Source organism: Plecotus auritus, assembly GCF_963455305.1.
Source record: "Plecotus auritus genome assembly, chromosome: 4".
Taxonomy (NCBI): domain Eukaryota; kingdom Metazoa; phylum Chordata; class Mammalia; order Chiroptera; family Vespertilionidae; genus Plecotus; species Plecotus auritus.
In genome coordinates this window covers 139,079,730-139,105,733 of record NC_137775.1, presented here as the reverse complement: position 1 = coordinate 139,105,733, position 26,004 = coordinate 139,079,730, and the positions used below count along the sequence as shown (strand labels likewise).

The window sequence follows — 26,004 nt, the reverse complement described above, 5'->3', positions numbered from 1 at the left end:
CTGAGCAGAAAATGCTCCAGTAGTGCCAAGTTTATTAGAGTGAGAGAGAATCCCCCTCACATTGCCACCAGTAGGCCCCAGAGTTGAGCATGCACTACCTCATATCAACAATCATGGAAAATCATTAGGGTTGGAAGATACCTTAGTGGTCACCAGGTTGACCCTCCCAGCTGACATGTTAATCCCTCTTAAACATCTCCCTTTAGTGGACTGCAGTCAGATTCTGTTTACCATAGCCACGATGGATACTCTGGCCAGCTCTGAATCTGCATTCTGGAAGAGAATGCTTAAGTACTAAATGGTAGAAGAAGTATAGTTCCTTCGTGTAGGCCCCACTGGATCCTTTTCCTATGAGAACATGTTTCCAGAGTCTGGTGCAAAGTCCCTCAAAATCCCCAACCAAGCACAAAGCACAGAAATGGAGGCGGTGGGGGGGTGGGGGGGGGGCGGTGTCTAGCGACTGGTAGTTGGATTTTGTTCTTGGGCTCTCAGAAGGTCTAGTTCTTGATCCACAGAAGGCCTCTGCTGCAGGGTTGTAGGGCCACCCCTCTTTAAGAACAACGTGTCCTTAAGCTCAGTGGAGTCCTTCCAGAGAATAGCTAGGTCTGTTGTTCTACCAGCTGTAGTTTGGCCGTCTTGACTCGCTGGGCTTCCTTCAGGTTCCGTGCACGAACCTCTGGGTTGGAAATGAACTCCACCTGCTGCACAGGAAACCAGCCTCGCTCCCCATCTGAAAGTCTCATGCCCTCCAGCCAGCCTATGGGCACAAGATGGGTAGGAAGAAAAATTATTTGGAAAACACATCATTTCCCCTGAACCACCTTTCCAAACACATTCCTGAATCGTAAGGCTAAATGGATGGGTGAGCCCCGAGAGCATGGGACACCCAATGCACTCACCCTGGCCGCTCTAGGTCTGGCCTAATCCTTAGTGTTCTTTCTCTACTCTCATGGGTTGAATTGTGTTCCCCCAAAGTATATGTTGAAGTCCTAACCCCAAGTACTTCAGAATGAGACTTTATTTGGAATAGGGTTGATGCAGATATAATTAGTAAAGTTAAGATGATGTAATACTTGAGTAATGTAGGCCATTAATCCAATGTAATTGGTATTCTTAAAGAGAGACATTGGGCACACATGCATACACACAGAAGGAAGACAAAGGTAGAGATTGGATACACTGCCACAAGCCAAGGAATACCTAGAGCTACATAAGCTGGGAGAGGCAAGAAAGGACCCTCCCTAGAGGCTGTATAGAAGGAGTATGGCTCTGCCAACACTTTGATTTTGGACTTATGGCCTCCAAAACCACAAGAGAATACATTTCCATTGTTTTACACCACCCAATTTGTGGTACTTTGTTACAGAAGCCCTAGGAAGAGAATACTTCCATCCAACTCCAATGCTAGCCTACTGCTCATGGACTCTCCCTCTTACCATCACTGCTTTGTTGAGTCACCATCACCACGTCTGCCTTCTCCAAAGCCAACTCATCATTCTCTCGAGGTTTGTAGGCTCGAAGGCACTGCACTTGTGGGGAATCTGGAAGAGAAGAGTGTGAAGGGAAGTTAGGAAAGGCAAGTGACTGGAACATGGAGAAGGAATTTCAGGGAGAGGCTGGGAGGACTTGGGATCGCGAAAGTCTGCATTTTTGAAAGTTAGAGACAAAAGAGACCATTGGAAAAGTCTTCATCTTCTACCAGGAAACGAAATGGTTGACAAGGAAATACAAATACCATAATTCAAATGAATAAAAAGTTCTATTTCTGTGGGGAAGATGAATTGAGAAATACATTGGGAACACCTTTAGTGACTCATTATTACAAATACTCCAGATCCATCTTCACTCTGAAAGCTTTCCTGACTCTTTAGTCCTCAGTAGATACTGAACTTCAAAATTGCTCATGTAGACCAGACCATTTATCCTCTACCTAATTATTTTATGTATGTGTTCTGGGTCTGCAACTAGATTGTAAAACCTGAGTCTGGGGCTCATTCTTTATTTTCTTCATGCTACTCAACATGGGCCTAGAAGAGACTTAACCAGTGGGGTTCCAGATCTAAGAAGGCACTGAATCCCCTTCAGCTTCAGCTTCCTCCCAGGTACATGACTAGGTTGATCAGGAAGATTCTTGAGGGCATTCTGGATTTCCTATATTTCTACACTTTTGTGAATCAGGGGAAATTCCTACAGTTTTGAAGCTCAAGGTTAACAAGCCTCAGAGTATTCTTGACCCACAAGCATTCCATCATCTATGGGTTTATTGCTCGTTCTACTTTTCTGGCTGTACTAGTGCCCTCAGAAAACAAACAGAACACCACCTAATTATCTGTACTTCTTCTAAAGTCATCCTCTTGGAGAAACCAAGATGGCGGCATAGGTAAGCACCTAAACTGCTGCCTCGCACAACAATTTCAAAACTACACCTAAAAGACAGAACGGACACCATCCAGAACCACAGGAAAGCTGGCTGAGTAAAAATTCTACAACTAGAAGGAAAGAGAAAAGCTCACAGAGAATTGGAGGTACGGCAAAGGGTCTTTGTGCGCGCAGAGAGGAAGGGTGGCTGAAAGCCTGGCTGACTTTCTCTGGCAGAAGGGGGAAGAAAGCCCCCGACCACACTGAACCCCAGTTCTGACTGCACTGAACCCCAGTCCCGGGCGAAACCCTGTGGAGCCAGGCTCATACAGGGGGAGTCTGGACTGTCAGGTAGAGAGAAAGGCACCTGGAGACTCAGAGACCCGGGGGAGACCCGGGGGATCCCCAGCAGGCAGGGTTCTGGAGGCATGCGTGCCAGTGTGCACAAAGGCTGGGGAGGTTGCCACAGGCTTTCCCTAGCAGAAGGGAGTCCGAAGCTCCTGACTGCACTGAACCCCAGTTCCAGGCGAGCCCCTGGGGACCCGCGCTCTTACGGGGGAGAATCTGGACTCTCGGGCAGAAACTCGGGAGCCGGGGAAGGCAGAGGTCTGCAGGCGCACGCATGCCAGTGCGCACAAAGGCTGTGGAGGTTGCCACAGGCTTTCCCTAGTGGAAGGGAGTCAGAAGCTCCTGACTGCACTGAGCCCCAGTTCTGACTGCACTGAACTCCAGTTCCAGGCGAGCCCCTGGGGACCCACGCTCTTGTGGGGGGAATCTGGACTCTCAGGCGGAGACTCAGGAGCCGGAGAAGGCAGAGGTCTGCAGGCGCGCACACGCGCAAGGGCAAGGCTGACTGGAAGCCAAGACAGTCTGCTCCACCCTGAGACTCCACCCCATCCAAGCTGAGCACAGAGGCTATTGCAATTTGGCAAGTCTAATCCTATAAGGCTGTCTCCAGCACCGAACTTCTCCCAGCGTAGACACAGCTGATCCTTACAGCCAACTGGCCTGGAGGTCAATTCCTCCCAGTGATACCAACAACAATCAAGACTTAACTACAACAAGGCTGTACACACAGTCCACAAAGGGGTGCACCAAGAGTGTCCACCTCAGGTTAACTGGGGAGGCCGACCCACTGGGCCATATAGGAAACCTAGCACACAAATCTACCCTACCAACTCAGGGAAGCAATGAAAATGCGGCATCAAAGAAACAGATCACAAACGAAAGAAATGGAGAAAAACAAACGACTGGATATAGAATTCAAAACCACGGTTATAAGACTTTTCAAGAATTTCTAGCTCTCTATCACTCTCCCTTACTCTCTGTAAAAAAATCAATAAAATATATTTAAAAAAAACAAAAAGAATATCCTAGAAAAGGCCGATAAATATAATGAGACCCTCGAAGATATGAAAAAGGACCAACTAGAAATTAAACATACACTGACTGAAATAAAAAATATTATACAGAGACCCAACAACAGACTAGAGGAACACAAGAATCAAGTCAAAGAATTGAAATACAAAGAAGCAAAAAACACTCAACCGAAAAAGCAAAAAGAAAAAAAAATCCAAAAAGTTGAAGATAGTGTAAGAAGACTCTGGGACAACTTCAAGCGTACCAACATCAGAATTATGGGGGTGCCAGAAGAAGAAAGAGAGCAAGATACTGAAAACCTATTTGAAGAAATAATGACCGAAAACTTCCCCCACCTGGTGAAAGAAATAGACTTATAAGTCCAGGAAGCGCACAGAACCCCAAACAAAAGGAATCCAAAGAGGACCACACCAAGACACATCATAATTAAAATGCCAAGAGCAAAAGACAAAGAGAGAATATTAAAAGCAGCAACAGAAAAACAGTTAATTACCTACAAGGGAGCACCCATACGATTGTCAGCTGATTTCTCAACAGAAACTATGCAGGCCAGACTGGAGTGGCAAGAAATATTCAAAGTGATGAACAGCAAGAACCTACAACCAAGATTACTCTACCCAGCAAAGCTATCATTCAGAATTGAAGGGCAGATAAAGAGCTTCACAGATAAGAAAAAGCTAAAGGAGTTCATCACCACCAAACCAGGATTATATGAAATGCTGAAAGGTATTCTTAAAGAAGAGGAAGAAGAAAAAAGTAAAGAGAAAAATTATGAACAACAAATACATATCTATCAACAAGTGAACCTAAAAATCAAGTGAATTAAAAACCTGAGGAACAGAATAATCTGGTGAATATAATAGAATCAGGGGCATAGAAAGGGAGTGGACTGATAATTCTCAGGGGGAAAGGGGTATGGGAGTTCAGGAAGAGACTGGACAAAAATCATACACCCATGGATGAGGACAGTGGGGGGAGGTAAGGGCAGAAGGTGGGGTGGGAACCGGGTGGAGGGGAGCTATGGGGGGAAAAAGAGAAACAATTGTAATAATCTGAATAAAGATTTATTTAAAAAAAAAGAAAATAAAGTCATCCTCTTTGACATACATAGGGTCACAGTGAAGGAGGAAGAGTTATCTTGCCTCCCTTACCAACCCTGTAGAACTGAAGCCCAGCAGATGATCACACAGTGAACAAGTAAACTGAACTCAGTTTACAACCGGGCTCTCCTACTTCCTTTTCCAGATTTCCTTGTATTTGTTTGTTCTTTTGTTTGAGTCACCAAAGGTCCTGTCTTCCTAGAAGTTCAGCTCCTTTTGGATATGGATTACGGAATCCTTGCTGGAGGACTACTATGGAGCTTATAGAAGACCCATAACTTCAGTCTTAGCATGAATGCAGACACATTCATAATTTGTGTGTGTGTGTGGCTACCAGTGAGTACCTGGAAGCCTGGGGTAAGAGCAGTGGTCTCAGGAGGTGAGAGCAGAGGTCATTCTCTACAGGAGTGGGGTGTGCTTAAGACAAAACTACTGTTTGGATATTTTCCCATAACTCCCACTCCAGGCCTACTTTCTCCATTTCCCTGAGACCTTCAAGCAGATAACATCCAATCCCCCTCCCCCCTGAAAAAAGGCAGGATAGACTTAAGGGGCCAAATATTTTAAAAGAGCAAACTACTGCCCCAAGTAGGGATTGCATGGGGTTTGTGGCATTGCCATGGCGGTGGGCAGTTTTAAGCAGATACATCTCAGGTGTTTAACCTCCAGTGGACAGCTTCTACCATGAAATTCTGGACAAAAGTAATAAATGGAAGCCTCTCCAAGTTACCACCCAGCCCTCTAAACTCCTGCCTCTAGAGGAGACTTCTGACCCTGCCATTTTTCTCTTCCTCACTCACCATAACACTCCTGAAGGTCCAACTCCTCTCTTGGCATGGCCAAGGCAGAGATCCATCGAAGCTTTTCACTTCTGAGAAAACAAAGGAGGGTCATTGCTCCAGCTGCAACTCTGGGGTGTGGGACAAGGAAGGAGACGGGGAATGGACATGACTGTGGAAAGACTTTCTAATTCAGTGTTATTTAGGGCAAGTCAATGGGATTCTGCGTGGCAGGAAATATGACAGGATCTTGAACTGTATGTTAATGTCTTGCCACCCTTTATGTTTCCCCTTCTCTTTCCAAGTTTATCCTGTCAGTGGCATCTCGTATCTTTCAAGTGGGGGCATAAAGTCAAATGTCAGCTATAAACAGGTTGATTTTCCATTATGGAAATTGTACTAAGCAAAATGTTCATCTCAGTGTAGATCCCCTTGGTCACTTTGCATAATTCTTAACACTCCTCTGCCCACCTCCCTTCTATTAAATGTCTCAGAGATGAAAATCATCTTGTGATCATAATTAGATCAGGGAGATGTATCTCCTAATTTTTCTTATGTAATTTCATCCTAGCCTAATTTTGTGATTATCTAAAGGTTTTTTCATTATCTTAGCCTTGGCTTCCAAACATGCCAGAGTAACTGAGAGCTGGCACTGATACTGTTCCAGAAAGATGCTGCCCAAGGTGCCAAGTAATGGACACGGGGCTGTGTCTGACTACTCAGTGCAGGTGACACTGTGCACACAGACTCCTGCACTAGGCTCTCTGTTCCAAAAGTGAACAAGCACTATTCATCCCACCCTGAAATGTCCTCCAAGGGACAAAACTGAAAAGTGTCTGAAACATGAAGATCCGACTATTAGGTAACATGTCAAACTTTTTAAAGGAAAGATTTCATATATCTTTTATAACATCAATAATAGGTACAGTTTTGTAGCTGTTCGTTATTATTGGAACATTGTACCAGATTTTATAGGTATTATTTTTAATATTCTCCAAAATGTTATGTATGTATAAATGTATTTTTATTATTATTTAAAAGATGAGCAAATCGAAGTTCTCAACACTATGGATTTCTGCTCAACACAGGACTGGGTTGGAAGGTGGGAGCAAGGAAAGCCAATGGCACCTCACATATGCACCAGCCTTGGGCACTGAGGAATTTCTGGCTTGCACACATGGGCATTCACTGGTGGATGTCAGTAATCCAACTCTTTTAGTAACGCCATACTGATCCATCTCTTTTTGGTATCTTACAGACTTTGTCATTCCAGATTAAAGGGAATACAATAGATATTAAGCCTTGGTGGCGAAGTTATACCCTCACCCTCCCCAATCTCCTGAGAGTGTCTATTAGCTCCAGAAATTTGGGGTTCTCTGTGGATGTTCCCCAGTCCAGCATGGACTATTTAGTGCCATGGCTATTTTCTGGACACACTTCCTGCCTTGGTCCCACTTCTTTCCTGGGCTTCCAGGTCTCCCTCCCCCCAGCTCCTCTGCACAGCCCCATCTCACTGAGTCTCCGTGCTGAAGAGGAACTCGGCCTGGGTGCCCTGCGTATTGTGCAGCAGGAAGAGTCGGAAGAGGTTTTTGTGAGGTCCATGTAGCTTCATTTCACACTTTTCCCCCCGAATAGAGGAGAAGGGAGCATGGTCAAACACCAGGAATCGGCCACCCCTGCAAAATACAAGGCTTTTCAACCAGATTCTAGAGTTGTCATATTTCATCCACCCTCAGATCTTAGGATCCCAAGTCCTTGTCCTTAGCATATGGTAGCCTGCAAATTCTCATAAAAACCATACGATGGTGCTTACTCTCAAGATGGTAGCTCCAGAGTCCCCAGGTATATGTCACTAGCTTGGTAAACCACATATCTAATCTCATGGATACTTCACCACTTTAAAGAGTTGCAGAGATAGAACCAATATAAATTTTCTAAGACCCTGAAGATCTGGAATTGGCTAAATATCTTTGGGCTAGTAGACTCAGCCTAGCCCAAAGAAGCCACAAACTGACCGATTGGGAAAGTGATAGCTAATTTGCTGCATTTTGCTCTGTGTCTATAATATGGTACAGGTCTTGCCATGTGATCTTATGGCATATTTGGTGGGATTCCCTTTTTTGCTTTGGATCTTTCTCTTTCTTCTCTATACCATGACCTGGACTCCATGGGTTAGGCCATTGAGAAGGGTTCCTCTAGGAACACGACCGCTCTCTGTCCCTTTCTGTCCTCCCCTCTTGCCTCTCCCATTTTCCTCTTGTGCTCTGGCCTCCCATTCCAATCACTGACTCTCGGGGCCGAGACAGCAACAGACAGTCATTGAAGAGATGCAGATGGACTGGACGTGTGTTCAGTTTCCTTCGCAGCCCTGGGGAGACACTGGACTCCAGGGCAGCCAGCTCGCCACTCTTCACCAGCCAGCGTGACTGTGAAATGAGCGGGAATATCTATAGGGCAGAGGAGGGCAGAGAAGGCAGTGTCACAGATCGGACAAGTACGAGGCTCCCTTTTAGCCCTGCCTACCTCACCATGCCCCTTTCTCATGAGGTCCACTGACAATCATCTCTTCCACATTTTCCCTCTTGCTCATACCCACCCCTTAGACTCTGCTTCCCTGTTAACCCACCAAACATCGTGTACTATGGTACAGCCCCCATGTCCATAACTCAGGCAATGGAAAGTACCTGTGGTCCAACACCGAATAGTGACCATGTAAGAAAGCTCGGCCCTAGAAACCTGAACTGAAGAAGGCATGGAAAAGCCCAATTAGGGCATGTAGTGGAAGAAGGCAGGGAACACTATGTGTGTGTCTTAGAAGTTAAAAGATTTGGGCAGTTCTGATATCTGTTCTTTCTTTTATTATAACTAGAGACATGAGAGGAGTACCTGGGATCAGAAGTGGAAATGGGATTAAAGAGAACAAGGTAGAATCTGCCTGGAGCTGGAATTTGGGCAAAGATAAGGGTAGAAACTAAGATAGATATGTGGATAAGAGGTATTCCCTGTCTTGGGGAGATAAGAATGGCATCTGCTCTGAGTTGGAATTTAAATGTGGAATGTCTATTGTAGATTTGCATTTGGATGGGAGACTTGGCCATAGATTTGGATTCAGTTTTTTATTGCTTGGGCTACACTAGATTTAGATGATAAAATATTGGTTGGTTGAAGCACCAAAAAGATCCATATCTATAATAATAAAAGTGTATCATGCTAATTAGACTGGACGTCCTTCTGGACGAAGCTGGGGTTGCGAGGGAAGCCCAGGTCCTGGGTGCCTGCCAGCGGCCAGAGGAAAACCTGGGTCCCGGGTGCCTACCGGCAGCCAGAGGGAAGCCCAAGTCCTGGGTGTCAGAGGAAAGCCAGTGCCAGCAGCCAGGGGAAGGAAGGCCTTCTCTTGCATGAATTTCGTGCATCAAGCCTCTAGTATATACACTAAGTGGCCAGATTATTATGATCTCTGAACGCATAATAATCTGGCCATTCAGTTTATATCCTATATAATAAAAGGCTAACATGCAAATTGTCCCCTTGACCAGGAGTTCGACCAGTAGGCGGGCCGGCCAACCGCCCATGTCCCCTCCTCCTGGCCAGACCCCACCCATGCACGAATTCATGCACCAGGCCTCTAATACACACACACACACACACACACACACACACACACACACACTCTCTGAGTGGCCAGATTATTATGCGTTCAGAGATCATAATAATCTGGCCACTCAGTGTATATAAAAGCCTAAGCAACTGTTCAACCATTCGACCATTTGCTATGACATGCAATGACCACCAGGGGGCAGATGCTCAATGCATAGGCATGAAAACATGGAACAGACTGATGAATCTCAGAGGGAAGCGGGGAGGAGAGAGGACGGGAAGAGATTAACCAAAGACCTTATATGCATACTAAAGGCCCAGTGCATGGATTCGTGCACCAGTGAGGTTCCTCAGCCTGGCCTGCGGGATCGGGCCAAAACCAGCAGTCCGACATTCCCCAAGGGGTCCCGGATTGCAAGAAGGCACAGGCCAGGCCGAGGGACCCCCCACTGGTGCACGAATCTGTGCAATGGTCCTCTTGTATCTTTATAAAAATTTGAATTGGTAAGTTCTCTTTCATCTGTCCAGTTCCCAGGTACACACTATGCCCCTCAGGTAACCTCTTTACTTTATTTCTTATGTCTCCTCCCAGAGTTTCTTTACAAGAAAATGCATGTACAGATTTGAACCCTCCTACTTTTCCATCAAAGGTAATACACACAGTTCTGTATCTCCCCTTTTCCACTTAATGGGGTATCATGGAGAATAAAGTAGGCATTCAGGCACCCCAGAAATAGGACAGAACAGAGGCATGCAGACTGCAGTTAGAGACTAGCAAGTTGAGAGCCAGAGGGCTCTGTGTTAGCAGGTGACCTGCTGACATGCCAAAGACTCACTCACTTTGCATTCAAACTCAATCTTCTGGCTCAGGTAGATGAGCTCCTCTGTCCGGCGCATTCTCTGGACGTTGTTATTGCAGTCTCGGATCAGCTGCCAGGAGAGCAGGGTGAGGAAAGAGGAAGGGCACTGTTAGAGGTTTGACCTTTGAGGCACTGAAAGAAATCTGGAAATCAGTAGTTGTGACAGCTATAGTCTTTTCCACCAGGCTTGACCTGCATGAAGGTGGTATCTAGGAGACGTTTCAGGACTCTGGTGTATTTGCTATGACAGGGTCAACATTCCTGGGCTGAGTGAAAGCAAGATGGAATCTGGAGAGTGCCTGCAGTGTCCTCGTGGTGGGAGCAGGCTGTGGGTGCGGAGGGAGGTTTGGTGGGTGCAGGAGGTGCTTGGGCAATCCCATCAGCAGTGGCCATGGACCTGGGCAGGGGAAGACTTCTCTGTGAGGGGAACTGGGGGCTGCCTACCTCCTCCAGGGCATGGTGCGCCTTTGTGGCCTCTGCTTCCTCTGAGGATCCAGGCTGTGTTCTCTTCAGAATGTTCTATAGTACAAACAATAGACAGCAGCCAGATGGAAGAAGGGTGGAAAACAGGAAGAGATGATGGGGGTGGGCCATTAGAAGAGGTCCAGAAACAAAATTTTAGTAGCAAATTAACCCTGAGAAAGAAGGGTGTGGGCGGTGGGGAGACTGCTCACTTTGTCCACAGGGTGTAGGACAGTGCAGAAGGGCCAGTTTTGTGTTGTGGGACTTCCTGAAATCACCCTTTTGAGTTGAGGGGAGAATCCCAGGTGGGGTCTGTACCTGGAGCAGCAGTTTGAGACGGGTGATGCGCTGGAATGGCAGGATCAGGAAGGACTTGAGGGACAGGCGCTGGCAGACAGGGTCACTCTCCAGCCTCTCTAGGACCTCGCGGAAGCTGCTGTTGGTGCTCCTGTCAGACAGCAGTGGGTAAGGAGGGTGGGGAGTAGGGGGCCGCAAAGAAGACACAGTGGAATGTTTGTGGGTCAGGGAAGGATGGTGAGATCCAATGAAATAGGGCTGAGACCTAATGGTCGAGGGCCTGTGATCTGGAAGGCACTGGGGCTTGAGATCACAGAACGGGCACAGAGTATGTGCTCAAGTGACAGCACTCTGGGTCAGGGGTTGGAGGTTTGGGTGCAAGGTCACTACCAGGCCCACACAGGGACTGAACAGGGTTCAGGTCTCACAGCAGAGTTTGGAAGGTGCGTTCCTGGTAGGTCTGGTTGGTGACATAAGGCAGGTAGACCCGGCGGAAGTGGGAGGCATGGTTCAGGACTACATCACACACGTGGAAGGTGAAGATGTTGTTCTCAAAGTTCTCCTCCAGGTCTGAAAGGAACCTGCGCAATATTCAAACAAGTCTCATGAGACCTGTGGGTCTCAAGGGAGCAGCTGGCTGAGCCCTGCTCTACCTTGATCTTGTGACATCTCTCTGTTAGTAAATAACTTCTGTCCTTTGCTCTGTGCCCCTTGCTCTGCATTCACGTTCTCTCTGAAGCTGCTCCTAGTTTTCCCATGATCTAACGCTCTGGTCCTAATATTCTATTTCTTGTTCTTTTCTGGAATATGTTCTGGTTTTCTTACCTTTAGATGCTTCCCAAATCTTGTCTCCAATGCACTGCATACCGACAGTGCATCCAAAACTTAACCCAGGAGGCATCTCTCATTAATTTGTTCATCCACCAATGGCTCTATCCATCCACCACCCTATCCTCTTCTGTTTCCTACTCTCCCTACGGCCATTGGGAATCTCAGAGGGAGCAGTGAGAGGGCTTCTGAGAATGAAAAGGGTACTTACTGAAGGTTTATAGGCTAAAGACAGTGAGGCAGAGTGAGTGGCATTTGGGAGAAGAGGTGTCTTACGTGGCACTGACATCACGCACATCCTGTAGACGAGAGAAGAGCCACTGCTGGTCTTGGTTGGAAAGGATGGCCCGGAGCTGGGCTGAATGCTGAAAGTGATCCACAGCTATGTTCAGGCTGCGCAGATAGGAAGCCTCTGACACAATCAGCTCAAATTTGGCCTAGGAGTTGGGGAGGAGGAAGATTAATGTACAACACATTTTGAGTCCCTGGTGTATGTTTTAGGGGTAGAGTGGTGAACAAGACAGATCCTTCTGTCGCTCACCGTCACAGCAAAACCTAACCTGATATCAGGGAGAGGGAAGGTGCATCGAAGCCAAGGGGAGAACATGTGCAGGCCCCAGAGGTGTAATAGAGAAAGATGCGTTCTTGAAACTTACACTGAATGTTTACAGAACCATGTACTAAAGTAGGGGCAGGAGAAGAAGCCAGAGAGGCAAACATGGCAGTCGGAAGGGTTAAGTGAACAAGGGAAACGAGTTTGGTAGGCTTCATACCATGGAAAAACAAAAAGAGGCTCTCTATAGGGGAATAACTTGACCATCAATGTGTTTCTAAGCACAGTGTGGAGAAAAGATTAGAAGGGGCAAGAGAGCCATGTTAGGAAACAGCCATAGTAAGTCCAGGTGAGAGATGAAGGCCTAAATAGCCGTGGGAATGGGAAGGGGCCAGTTTCATGACTATTCAGGAGGGACACAGGGAAGGACCTATTTAGGCCTTCATTTGCTAGAAATGGACTCTAAAAGAGCAGGAAGAGTCCCAGCTAATGACTCAGTTTTTGAGTTGGGTAACTGGGAGAATGAGCCAGAGAACTAAGAGATTCATTTGTGTCTGTGTCTTGGCCCTGACATTCTGACTATGTGGCTTTGGGTGGCTCATTTGATCTCTCTGAACCTGTTTTCTTGCCTTTTGGGGCAGGGACAGTGACCCCCACCTCACAAACATGTGACAGTCAAAAGAAATGGAATCAGTGAAAGCATCTTATAGACCCTAGAAGTGCTATTTTATGAAAGAAATATGTGCTTATAAGTGCAGAGGCCTGTTTTCTCAGAAATGTGAGACAGCTGGCCCGGGAGCCACGTGGACGTGTGAGGATGCTGGAGATGCTGAAAGGGAACTGGGTTCGAACCAGCTCCCAGGGTCTGATTCACAAACACAGGGCAAAGAAGTGATTTTCTAAATACCTTCCATATAGTTTGGAAGTTGAGGTCAGAACAGGTCCCCCAAGTCTGAGTTTCAAAAATCCTAAAATTTATATCTGTCTGTTTGACTTGGTAAAAGCATTGTTTATCTGTAAGTCCTTCTGGCCCAAATGTTTCTCCTTCCCACTTCTGAAAGGGGTGAGTATGCCACTAATACATATCAAACAATGTGTCACACACTCTGTTTAAAGCTAGATACGTGTCATTTCACTTAAACCATGTGACAACCCTGAAAGGTAGGTATTCATTATCTTCAATTTTTAGATGAGGAAACTGGGACTGAGCAGTTATATAACTTGCTTGAGGTGACACAGCTAGTAAATGGCAAGGCAAGGCTTTAAACCTGAGTTGGCCTAACTTGAAATTAAAGTCATGAACATGTTTTGAATGATTACTATATATTAGAAACTTACCTTTTTTTTTTTTTTTTTTAACTCTCCCAGTACCTCTTTGCAATGCAATTTTACAAATGAGGAAACAGAAGTTTAAAAAGAACAAGTAATTTGGCCAGAGTTAAATAACTGGCAAATATTAAAGTGGGCTTCCAGGTCATTTATTCTGAAACCTTAATACTTAGACATTATTCCAGGAAACCTTTACATTGTACTATATTATCTTCCTGGGAAGAAAGGTTTATCCCAGACTGGTTATCAGTGAAGCTCTCCAGATAAAACCCATTCATGGTATTAACATCAGACACACAGCCTCTACTACAGTCTTGCTATTGGGGCTAAGGACCAAGCAGAGACTGATGGTTATTCAAAAGCCTCTATAAGTCCAATGGACCACAGGAAAGCCACAAGGGGCACTCAGCCTTCAAGAGACACAACAGAAAGCCCCTGGTGTGCCTTGGTTGAAATAACAATCTTTAGCAGAGCCTGAAACCATGGTTCAAGGTGGAAATTTCAGTCTGGCCTGAAGCACTAGTGATGGGATTAATTCTACACATGGCCACTTTCTATGAATCTGTACCAATACCAGGTAGCAGTAAATGGCCATGGCAGAAGGAGGTGGAGAGGCAGGCGGGTGATGATCTTCAGAGAGCAACTGAAGTCCTTTGGAGTGGAGATGGCTGACAGTGTGTGATGCATGAGTGTGTGGTGATGGTGGAGGTGGTGGTGGTGGTGGTGGTGGTGGTGGTGGTGGTGGTAGTGGTGGTGGAGGTGGTAGTGATGAGATAAGGATGTGAGCCTCCCCTCCTGCATCCCTCTCCCCTGCCCCCACCCTGCCCTGTTGGGTACCTCTTGAAGTTTTTGATCTTCATGGGTCATGGAGAGCAGCACAGTGCTATTGCGCACCACAGGGATCTCCTGCCAGAGGGAGCTCCTGGAGGCCATGGAGAGGCGCTGCAGGTAAGACTCTGAGGACACCAGGACCTTTCGGGGCTGCCGGGGGGAGGCAGGCCCAGAGGCCTCTGCCAAGCTGTCCAGCCGCTGCTGGCTCTGAATCTCCTTGTTCAGAACCACATCGCTATACTCCTGGTAAAGCAGCTGGGCTGTGGGGGTGAATCAGCGTGGGAGAGGGAGAGAATTAGGGAGACAGGGCAATTAGGCACAGAGACGGACAGAAGCCACCAGACTTCTTCTGGCTCTCCTGGCAGTTTTCTCTTCCTGTAGGTGTCCCCACCCCCCGCTGGCAGCCATAAGCCCATCCCCAGTCTTGAGCCCAACACCTATGTGCATACATAGTTCTGTTTCAATATACTCACAGGAGTTGATGAGCTTTGAGCAGCGTCTTGAAAAGCCTCCCATCACCTCCTTTGGCTTTTTCTCCCTGTGGAGCAAAGAAGGGCTCTGGGATGCTTGCTGGCCCTTAGATACCGAGGAGCCCCAGGGGACTATAGACGGGGTAGTCTCTAACCTCTAACCTCTGGGACATGTGCTGGGATGTCAGGGCCAAGTCCCCTGACCCACTTTGGGGTAGTTTGGAGCTTTCTTGAATGTCATGTTGAATTTTTACAGGGGGTTTAGCTCATGGCCAAAGGGCCTAGGAGGATAGAAAATTAAGACTTAGGTTAACAAAACCAGGTAGATCAAAGGGCTCCCTACCCTGGTATCCTGGTGTCTGTCTCTTCCTCTCCTTCCCTCTAGAAGAGACAGGGTCCCAGAACCCATGTCAACAGAAATCTCAGTATCCTAAGAAAAGAGGATATAAGTGTGCTTGTTGGGAGAGAGGATGACTCACCGAAAAACAATGGTGTCTGAAGGGCCAGGGGGCTTTTCTGTGGCTGTGCCTCTTGTATCTGAAAAGGGAAATGGATGAAGTAATGTTCAGAGGAACATTCAGAGATGGCCGAAGAAGGTAAGATGTAGAGTGAGAGATGTAGGCACGCAGGGAGGGGGGAAAAAGGCTCATCTGGGAATCTGTGAGGGAAGTACCAAAGTAGAAAGCATCTGATGACACTCCTGGGAGGTATGAACACATCCCTCATGTCAGAACGTAAATTGGACAAGGAGAGGATGTCTCCTCTACTACGAGGAGGACATCAAGAGGTGCTGGTAAATGGAAAGTGGAGTGTGTTTGGGGGTGGAGGAGAGTGTCCAGAAAAACCTTAGGAAAAGTGATACACAATATAAAAACACCATGGTTGGGTGACAGATGGAGATGCAAGGAAGGAGAAGGAAGAGCATCACAGTGAGTTCAGAGGCTTCCAAGGGCTTCCCTCTGTGTTGGGGTTGTATATGTGGGTGAGTGAAGCCAGCAGGAGGAATAGGAGGAGCCCTGGGGACAGATGATGGATGAGGTGGTAAGAGCTATAGAAAGTTTGGTCTGACGAGTGCTCTTTGCTCACCTGAAGAGCCCTCAGGTAAGATGGAAGGTCTGCGCAGGCCTTGCCGATGCCAGCCCTTGTGCTTACTGGAGCCCTCACCAGAGATGGCAGCCTGTCCACCACTGCCCTGCGGTGGTCTCCCTGTGTCCCGCCTGTGGGGCCAGCTGGATGCCTTCTCCAGGTGGGGATGGCTGGGTTTTTCAGTCTGTCTTGCTCGACCTACATCCGATCTTCTCAGGCCATTGGCTCCTTCCTGAGAGTCTGTTCTTCTCAAAGATCCTTTGGCAGGGGCCTCTGACTCTTCTGAGAGCCCTGGTTCAGAGGTGGGTTCCTGGAGACCCATAGTCCAGGGGGTGGTTGGGGAAGAGGGACTTGGAAGGCTCCTCATGTTGCTGAAAGCAATGTCAGGGGATATTTCACTCTTTCTCCTACTGGTGGAAGCCAAAGAGTCTGTCGATCTGCCCATGGCTGGGGGCCAGGAGGTACGTCCTCCAGAGTGGGGACTGGATACTGCCCACTCTTGGCCAACAGGCCTTGGCTTGGCTTGACCCCCTGAATCCGTGAGTGCTCCCTGAATGCTCTTGTTCCTCCCTCTGGCTTTCGGGGGTAATGGTGGTGGTTCGGTGAGGGGATTTATGACAGGAAGAGGGGGTAGAGGCCTGTAGATCCTTGGGCTATTATGAGAAACGGGAGAATGTTGGGGCTGAAACAAATCAGGAGTTGGGGGTAATGGCTTGTTGTATCTCAGCCTTGGGGAGAAAGAAGTCCGACTATGTTGGGAGTCGTCTGGAGTAGAGGGCAGAGGTCGGTATTGCCTTGCCACATGGGGGTCAGGAATTTCAGGAAGTGGAACTTTGGGGGGGCCGCATAGCCCTGAACTTAGGGCCAATGGAGGGTAGCTACAGTGCCTCAGCGTGGGGACCGCTGTACTGAGATGGCTGTTTCTCTCCACCGCAGACTGGTTGACGTGCCTCTTCTTTGGAGGAGCAGGAGGTGGAGATTCATGCAGCCTCATATCTACGAAGACAGGAGGTGGTGAAGAGCCAAATACAGGAGACCCTGGGGCAAAGGCTGAATTATGTGGGGAGCCCCATGGCTGGCTGCTGTGGGGACTGCTGGGCCTGTGTGGATCAGAGGTGAAGTCTCCAGAGTCATGCCCCAGAATGGACAATGAACTAGGGAATTCTGGAATAACGCTGCAGTCCCTACTGCTTTTCCTGTCCCTTCTTGGGATCACCTCTGTGGCAGGTTTGGGAGGTCTCTGAGGCAACTCTGAATGAGAGAAGGAAAGTGATCGGCCCACCAGGTCTGGAGTCAGCTGTGTCCTGTGAGAGCCCGGGAAGGAGTTGCTCCATAGGTGCTGAATGGCCCCTGTGAAGTCAGCTAGGGAGCTTTGAGGACTGGCCCCACTGGAGCTGCCATGTGGGTCCTTGGTAGCCTCTGCAGAGGGGGAGCCGGGGAGGGCCACCAGGAGAGTCTCAGAAGCCCCACAGGCAGATGGGATGTCGGTGGAGAAAGAGGCCCTGGTGGTTTCTGGAGAATATGCAGCCAGAGAGGCTTTTGTCCTAGGGATGGCAATCGGGGGGCTGGCAGCCGGCAAGGCGGCTCTGCTGGGAGAGACTTTGGCAGATGTGGAGGGAGCTGAATCTGGTGAGTTTGGAGACGTCTCAGGTGCACTTGCTGAGGCCACCTGGGGCCTCCCACTGGATGCTGTCCCTGTCCCCAGCGGGGAACCCTCTGGCTGGGGGTCCTGAGCTGTTTCTTGAGCAGGTGACGCCCCAGCAGGAAAGAAGCTAGGTGAAGGATTGGACTGACAGGAACATCCTATTGGCTCCAGGGTAGGAGTCTGAGCTATGGGACAAAGCTCCTCAGCCCTCAACTCTGTCTGAGAACCAGGAATCCTGGCATTACAAGCATCTGGGAACAAGTCACAGGAAGAATAAAACTTGGGGGCCAGTGTGGGAAGACCATCATGCTCTTCCCCCTCCTCTGCAATCCTCTCTCCTCCCACTCCCTCCAGTGCATCCCAATCTTCTGCCTCCTCCTCCGGCATCAGTGTCCCTGGCAGACCTTGATGTTCTTGCCTTCCAGGTACGTTCACTGACCTCCTGGCTAAGCTTTGATACTCCTGGTACTGAGCACCCACCCTACTCTCCTCAGGCCCCCTCAACTCCCTCTTCCTCTGTTCACCCACTTCCAGATCTTCCTGGCCCCGAGTCCTCCCCTCCCACTCATTACAATTTACACCTCCCAATTCCTCATTAGGCCCCTCTCTTTCTCTTTGTTTTGCAAGCACCATATCATCTTGCATCTGTCCCTGTGTTTGCCCCTGTCCTCCCTGTGTACCATTAACCTGCTCCCCTATCTGTTCCTGCTCCCCTAGAAGCCCCTCAGAACACACAGCCTCCCTCTCTTCTTGTCCCTGCACCTCCAGACCCTTGGCCTCCTGGGGACACACAAGCCTTTCTTTCCCTGGACTTTCCTGCAGCTCTTTGCCCTGCCTGGCAGTCCCACTTTCAGAGTCCTGTAGCAAGTCGGTCTCTGCAAGGTGCTCTTCACAGGAAGATGAACATCTGGCCCGAGCAGAGGCATCTGGAGAAGCTTCCTCTTTCTCTGCTGCTTGTCCAGTCCCCAAAATCAAAGAAGGGAATTCTGGTCTGAATTCCACCTCCAATCTGCTGCGCAGTTCGCTGCATAGTGGGGACATGTCCAGATGTTTACCCTGGACAGGGCAGGCCCAGTGCTCTGGAGGAGCTGGTGACCTTGCCTGTCTGTCTGCCAGGCTTCCGGGCACCGCCTCCTGGCACTCTGGGGTGTCCCAGGCCTCGGCCATAAGGTTTTCCTGCTTGGTCTCCACATCCGAAGGGGCTTCCTTGGGGAAAGATGTCATACTCTCAGTTGCACAGTCATTCACATCTCTTACATCTCTCTGCTGGGTCTCCCAGAGTCTGCATTCCTCTGCCCACTTATAGGATGGGTCCCGGCCTTCCTGAGCTTTGGGCCCCACGGCAAGGGGCTGGCTGCTTCTCATGAAGGCTTCAGGGCTAACACTGAATTCTGCTACAGCAGGAATGGGAGCCGGTGCTCCACTCCGGGGCTCCGCAGCCTCCATAGGGGCTGAATCCTAAAGAGGAATAAAAGACAAAGTTTCTATCACCTCTTCGGCTTATACCTATCAGAGGGGCAGACCATGAAGAACAAGAGTGGGACATTTCTTTGGTTCTCCATAGACTCATTCTTTGAGACAAAAGGTACTCAACAAAATAAGCAATAGCCTCTATAAAACTTGTCACTTATTTGCTCATTTAATAAGTACTTAGCAAGTGACCCTTTCAAGTGGGGGGCATTCAGTAGTGAAGGAGATAATGTCCTCATGGAGCCTGCAGTCTTGTGGGAGAGAAAGATAGTAAGTGAATTAGAGCTTCATTGTCAGAGTGCCAAGTTCTCTAATGGTCATTCCTCCTAGATGGTATTATGTCATATTGTTTCTCCCTGTCTACTCTCTGGACATCAAGAGTGACTCAGTCCTATGTAACTCCCAGACACTGAGTGACACACCCAAGGTCTAACTGCACAAGAAGCAGTGTTTCAGGGGGACCTTCCTCCTCATCTGCTGATGGGGATTAAGATAGGTCTGGTCATTATAACCCATGTCCAAGGCAAAGTGTAGTGTAATTGCCTTTATACAGGGTCTGGACTGTGCTCATCTCATTTTTCATAGTGTCTAGCACAGCCCTGTAACTAATTAACAATTTTGTTTTCAATTAGAGAGGCAGCTGTCATAAAGCAGAATGACTTGTTAGATTAGAACTGAAGGGATACCGAGGTTACCTGCTTCAAGTAGGTCCATAAAACTGCGTTACTCTCATTATCTTACTCTTTCTCTCCAACAACCTTGTGAACTCTTCTCATTACTCGTCAAAATCTTGACCTTCCCACCCCTGCTCTCACTTCAGCAAATTCTTTGCAAAATATTGAGAAACCAAAGGAAAGGAACTGCTCCAGATTCTTGCAACTCGGAGAGACCTGCATTTTGCTCTCTCCATCTTTCCTCCTCCAACAGGGCAGGCGTTCCTCCTCTCAAAGCACCACTTTCTTCAGACTTCCTTTTCAGGGACCCTATGCTATGGGTGACCTTCCTCTCACCGTCACCTCTGCTAGAATCATCCCGCTAGCATTTAAGCATGTCCATGCCTTTCTCATTTTTCTAACCTGTAAAGAGTGTTGCTCATACCTGCTATCCTCACGGCCTCACATCTCGCCTGCGTCTCCTACAATCTTCTAGTTGTTAACTCCGAAGGAGACTCTATGAATGCTTATTTTGAAGGTTCCTTTCAGTATTTACAGTACCAACATTAGAAATACTCTCTTTCTTGTTATCTGTGAGCCTACAACTTACCAATTTAACCTCTTACGTTTTCCCCAATCCTCTAATTACGTTACTGTGCTCCTCTTTGTAGCACTTATCAATTATAGTGCACTTTTCTTCTCCTCTGTAGCATTTACACAATTATGATTATTACATAATTACTAGAATTCGTGCACCAGAGGGGTCCCTCAGCCTGGCCTGCAGGATCAGGCCGAAACCGGCTCTCCGACCTCCCCCTAGGGGTCCAAGATTGTGAGATGGCGTAAGCCAGGCTGAGGGACCTCACCAGTGCACGATTGGGGCCGGGGAGGGATGTGGGAGGTTGGCCAGCCAGGGAGGAACCTCGGGTGGGCTCCAGGGCATGTCTGGCCCATCTCACTCAGTCCTGATCTGCCGGACCCCAGCAGCAAGCTAACCTCCGGTTGGAGTATCTGCCCCCTGGTGGTCAGTGCATGTCATAGTGAGCAGTTGAGCAACCTTAGCATATCATTAACATATTACACTTTGATGGGTTGAATGGCTGACTGGATGACTGGACACTTAGCATATTAGGTTTTTATTATATAGGATATGTGTATTCTGATTTATCATCTATCTCAAACAATAGGTGGTAAATGGCCTGAGATCAAGAACTTACATCTGTCCTGCTCAAATATCTATACATAGCTCACTACCTAGCCTGTACTAAGTGCTCAATAAATATTTTTTAATTACAGAATAAATTCTTGTTTCTCTCTTGGCCTACATTCCCCATATCTAATCTAGCCATCAAGTCCTATTAACCCCAGCTCCTCAATAACCTTCAAGTCTGTCCTCTTCTCTCCAAATCCACTACTAGACCCCACGCAGGCTGCTGTCCTCTCTCACTCAGGCCACTGTACTTGGGGCAGAGCCTGGCCACTGGCCTCCACATAGATTCTCTTGCCCTTTTCCCAAGGCATTCTCTACCCAGCACTTGAGTGAGTCTCAAAAGCCCCACTTCTAGTTTAAATTCCTCAGTAGCCTCTAACTGCCAATGGGTTGAAATACAAATATCCAGCATGGGTTATGTACCCTCCTCAACCTGGCCTCTGTCTGCCTCCCCCGCCCCTCTTCAGCCCACACCCCACTGGCCTTCAGTCCCTCTGGCTCACCTCCCTCTCTCCTGTAGGCCTTCAGTGCTGCTCCTCAGCCTGAAATCCTCTGCTCCTACCCCAGAGAAGCCTCTACTCTCCCACACTCACTGCACTTGGAGTTACATATTTAGTGTCTGTTCTCATAAGGGCACAAAAACTGCAATGTTAACTGCTCAGCCCCCTCTGCCTGAAGCTTAGTTGGCCCTCAACAAAGATTTATTGCGTGGATGAATGGAGGAAGAACGCAGAGGTAAAAGAGTGCTGTTCAATTTCCAGTTCTGCCTTTTTGTTATCTTGCTAATTTTAAAGCGATTGTGAAAATCACTTAAACATCCATTTTCTTATCTTTATATAAGGGAGAGATATTTTCTTTGCAAGGAATTCTAATGAAAATTAAGTAAGATGATATAAAAAGTGCATTGTTAAATGTAAGGGTCATAAAAATGTTAGGGCTTGTAATTATGGTTGATAAGAGAGAGAATAAGTATAAGAGAGAAATACAGGACTTATGAGCTGGAAGGACCTTCAGAGACAGACAGAAAACTGCTTAAGTTAAATGAGGAACCTAAAGGTCAGATAATCTAGACATTTGCTCACATAAGCAATTGGTATAGGTGAACTCAAACGAAGGTCTTCTGACAACTCAACTATAAGCAACTAGAAGTTCAGGTGTAAGAAAGCTGGAAGGTCACCAGCCTAGAAAGACCTCGGGGGCCTATGGAATCCACAGGTACACCTGGACCTGCGCCCTCCTTGTCTGGTCTGGGCTTAAAGTGAAGCCCACCACCCAAAATGTCCACTGTCCTGCTAAGGTACTGCACTTATGCACATGCTTGCACAAGCACCCATCCACATGCACGTACCTGCATGTGCGCGCGCACACACACACACACACACACACACACACACACACACACACACACAAATGAGCCATCCTTGCAGTTTCTACACAGTAGAGACTGACATAACTAAACAAGCAGGTCCCCAAACACCCTGCAGGTGTGATAAGTATGTGACAAGTTCCTGGCCACCCCATAGACACAAATACCATCTATAGAGGGCAAAGAGCCACCATGTGTAACATAAGCATACTTGTGTATAAGGGCTTTTATATCCTTTTCCAGTTAATTGACACAGTATAAGATTAGCTCCCTATGTCTAACCCTAAGGACAAAATACTATAATCACTGTGGATGATACTGTGATGTGACCCTATTCTCTCAACCACATGTTAAATAATATACTTGCTCAACATAAACACTTTATGAATCTTGGCTCCTACCTGCCTAAGGGGATAGTGTAACTAAACCTGTAGTCTCCCCTCACCCACAGCTGTATTGTCCTGGCCCTATACCCATATACACCGCCATGTCCTCAAAACAAAACAAAGTCTCTAAAAATATGTGTGTTTCTGCTATATTTAGGTCCATCTGTATGCACCATGGGCTACCTGGAAATCTTCAGTTCCATACTAGTGACACAACACACATGTGCCTCCTGCAACCCCACTGACAATATTTCTAACACAATCTATCCATTTGGAAATATTGGTGGTCACCAGCTCAGACACCATTCCCTATACTTGATCCTGTCCTATTGTAATCCTATTATAATCAGCACCACAAACCTACAACATGACAAAGCTCTAGGGAATCTGCACATAAAGACATCAGGAGAGAGTTTTTGCACTGCCCATTGTTCCAGTTGCCTCCTCACCCCCTTCTCTATGGGGGCAAAGCTCAGTAACTGAGCACAGACAGATAGAGCATGGCACCTTCCAGACCAGACACATGTTGCATCTGCTGATCCCATCCCACCTATGACTTCTTTCAAGACAAATCTGCAAGTCACCCCATTAACACAGTCTATGGCAGAGCTCAGTATCTCCCTTGGAGCCCCAAACACCTTAGCTCTTGTCCATTTCTAGTCCGCAGACATAACACTATTTCAAAGACAGCTCCCTCACCACCACCCACCTCCATCACACTGCTGCTTCTCCTTCGAATCCATGCTGCCTGCTATGTGTACTTCTAAGTATCTGCTTCCTGGATTTTCTAGCAATGGCAGTTTCAAATATTTTGATCCACACCACAAATCACTAAAATACTTGAGATTGCAACACTTCTGCATTGATACTACATCGTCTACACTACTGCTCATCTTAGGAAAATACCCCCAAATCACTTTTTGTTTTTTGTTGTTTTGTTTTTTTTTAATATAGAAATTGAGACTCCCACATAGATATGGATGCCTTTATCAGTGTTTGATATTATTGCTCCCAATGCTACACAGATATAAAAATTAGAGTAGCAATCTGGACCACTAACTGCAAAGACCTGTACTCTATCCACTTTAGAAAAGGCCCACCACCCCAGTGAAAACTATAATAACCGTCTCTTATCTATTCCTAATGTCTGAGAATATCACAGCCTCCACTGCCCTGCAGACCACATGGGCCCGCACAGAACATCACCAGTGGCAATGCTGACAGGCCCCACAAGCCCACTGTGGCCCGCCCTGCCATTCACACAGATTATGTGTGAGTGACCTCTTTGTGTCCTTAGTAGAGCCCTTGAAGGGTGACCTTGTTCTTACCCACCACCAGCTCCTGTTCACTTCACAGACACAGTGAGTGATTTACCCTGTTTACACCAAATGCTGTAAGCTACCTGACACTTGAGTAACACTGCTCTTGTTCAATCCATGGCCCTGTGAGTAGCCCATTCTTGTCCACACCACAGTGACTGACCACTCCAGACACCACAAATGACATCTTCTTGTCTACCCCACAGACACCATGCTTGATGTGGCCACAGACAACCTCAGACAGACCACACTGTGGTCAGCCATATGCTCTTGGGACCCCTAGGACATGAAGACTCTTGACTATGTTTTGAATCACTGTTTCCTTTTGGTAAGAGGGATACCTTTGCACACCTCCTGACCTCTCTCTCTTCCCTACCAGGATAATGACATACATTCCTCCTGCCAGACAGTCTCACTCAAAATTGACACCTACGTCCTTCCTCCTACCAGCCCCACCCCCTAAGAATCCCCTCAGTAGACATGGCTTCAGTTTCAGGCCCACAGACTGGTTAACTAATGATTCCCATTTTGCTAGGATTTAGGCCAGTCTCTTCTTCACACTCTGGTGTAGCTAAAACAGGAAGTCTGAAAGGCCACATAGGGAGCTGTTGAGCTAGGAGCTGGGATTTCTGGAGTAGGCCAAGGATGCAGGGCCTTAGAATGACATGGGGGAAGCAAAAGAGAGAAGAAGCTAGAAAAGAAAGCCACCCTCTCTCCCTTGTCTGTCTGACACACCCCTCTCCCTCAATCTGACAAGAGTCCTGGCCAGAGTTCACTCTGGTAGACAGAAGGGCAAACCTGTCTTGGGAATCCAAGATCCAGGAAGGGGAGAAGGGACTGCCATCTGAACTAGCTCAGGACAAGCTGAACTGGAATCAGGACTAGCTCTCTGAGGACAGTCTTGCTGAAGGCAATTTTAAATGATGCTCAGAAGGAGAGCCCCAAGCCCAACTATACATAGCTCCCTTCCCACCTCCCCAAGTTGAGAATGCAAATTGTGCTTGACAGGAAACTTTGGAGGGACTCCCCAGATATGGGGAACCAGAGAAGAGGGCCGGGGCAGGAGTCATTTTTACAGGTGAAAGTACCTTGGCTAGCAAGGGAAAGGCAAGTGTGGAGACATACACAGTGTGCGAATCCATAGGAAGGTAAGTGAAGGAAGGCCCAGGCCTAGTTAAGAAAAAGGAGACAATAAGACATCCACAGGTGGGGAATACGTTCCACAAACCCAGTCTCAGTTATCCCTTATTATAGGGTCAGCTTTCCCCAGGGCCAAAACTTGGAAGAGTCCTATTACTGGCCTGGAGAACATCTGGGGGCAGGGTGCCCAGTTCCAAGGAAGGGGCCAGGCCGGAAGCGAATTTTTCAGGCAAGAGCATTTCCTCCAGCTTCCCTCCCCTTCCTGACCAAGATACTCAGTCACACGCCTCAAACTCTGCCCATCTGCCCAGCCCCCCATTTCCGGAGCCTGCGCCCTGGGATCGGGCTGGGGCTGGCCCCAGGGTAAAGGCCTAGTTTCCCCGTCCTGGCCGACCCTCCCTTACCTCCGCCAGGACTCTACAGCCGCCAGCCCAGAGCCAGGAGCTGCGAGGGAGGAGGGCACCCACCTGGGCAGTGTCACATGCTGTCCCGGCACCAGAGTCCCTCCGGGTCCCAGGCGCCGGCCGGCCGTCCCCAGCACAGGCCCTGGACGCCACAGCCGCCCCACCCGCGCCCGCGCCCGCCCCTCCCCGCCCGGCCGGAGGGAGGGACCTGGTTCTCCTAGGAAGTTTCAGGTGAGGAAACCAGGGACACACCTTCCTGGGGGAGGGGCAGGGCCCGGCTGCACCGCGGCCCCATTGGTGTGAAAGAATCTCCCGCGTCACAGCTGGGAAGTGGCGACCTGGAGCGGAGCCCGGCGCAGAGGGCTGGCTGCTGGGCCAGGGACAGCGGCCGGCACGAGTGACCGGAGGCGGGGGGGAGGGGGAGCTCTCTTGTGCCCTTGTATGTCTCTGAAATCTGCTTGGATATCTCTCCCCCCTGTAT

The 26,004-nt window shown here is 48.2% G+C and overlaps 1 protein-coding gene across 1 annotated transcript; it reads right to left on the bottom strand.

Moving 5' to 3' along the window:
- On the bottom strand, positions 1 to 25,700 carry ARHGEF5 (Rho guanine nucleotide exchange factor 5). Its single transcript, XM_080663884.1, has 15 exons — positions 25,587 to 25,700; positions 15,931 to 19,033; positions 15,324 to 15,381; positions 14,848 to 14,912; positions 14,381 to 14,634; positions 11,938 to 12,098; positions 11,262 to 11,414; positions 10,855 to 10,984; positions 10,519 to 10,593; positions 10,055 to 10,144; positions 7,907 to 8,064; positions 7,132 to 7,293; positions 5,639 to 5,709; positions 1,437 to 1,541; positions 1 to 757 (listed from the first exon to the last, which is right to left on the bottom strand). Exons 2-15 carry the CDS (start codon positions 19,019 to 19,021, stop codon positions 600 to 602), a joined length of 4,731 nt encoding a protein of 1,576 aa, XP_080520010.1. The 5' UTR covers positions 19,022 to 19,033; positions 25,587 to 25,700; the 3' UTR covers positions 1 to 599.
- Between the last annotated feature and the right edge of the window lie 304 nt (positions 25,701 to 26,004).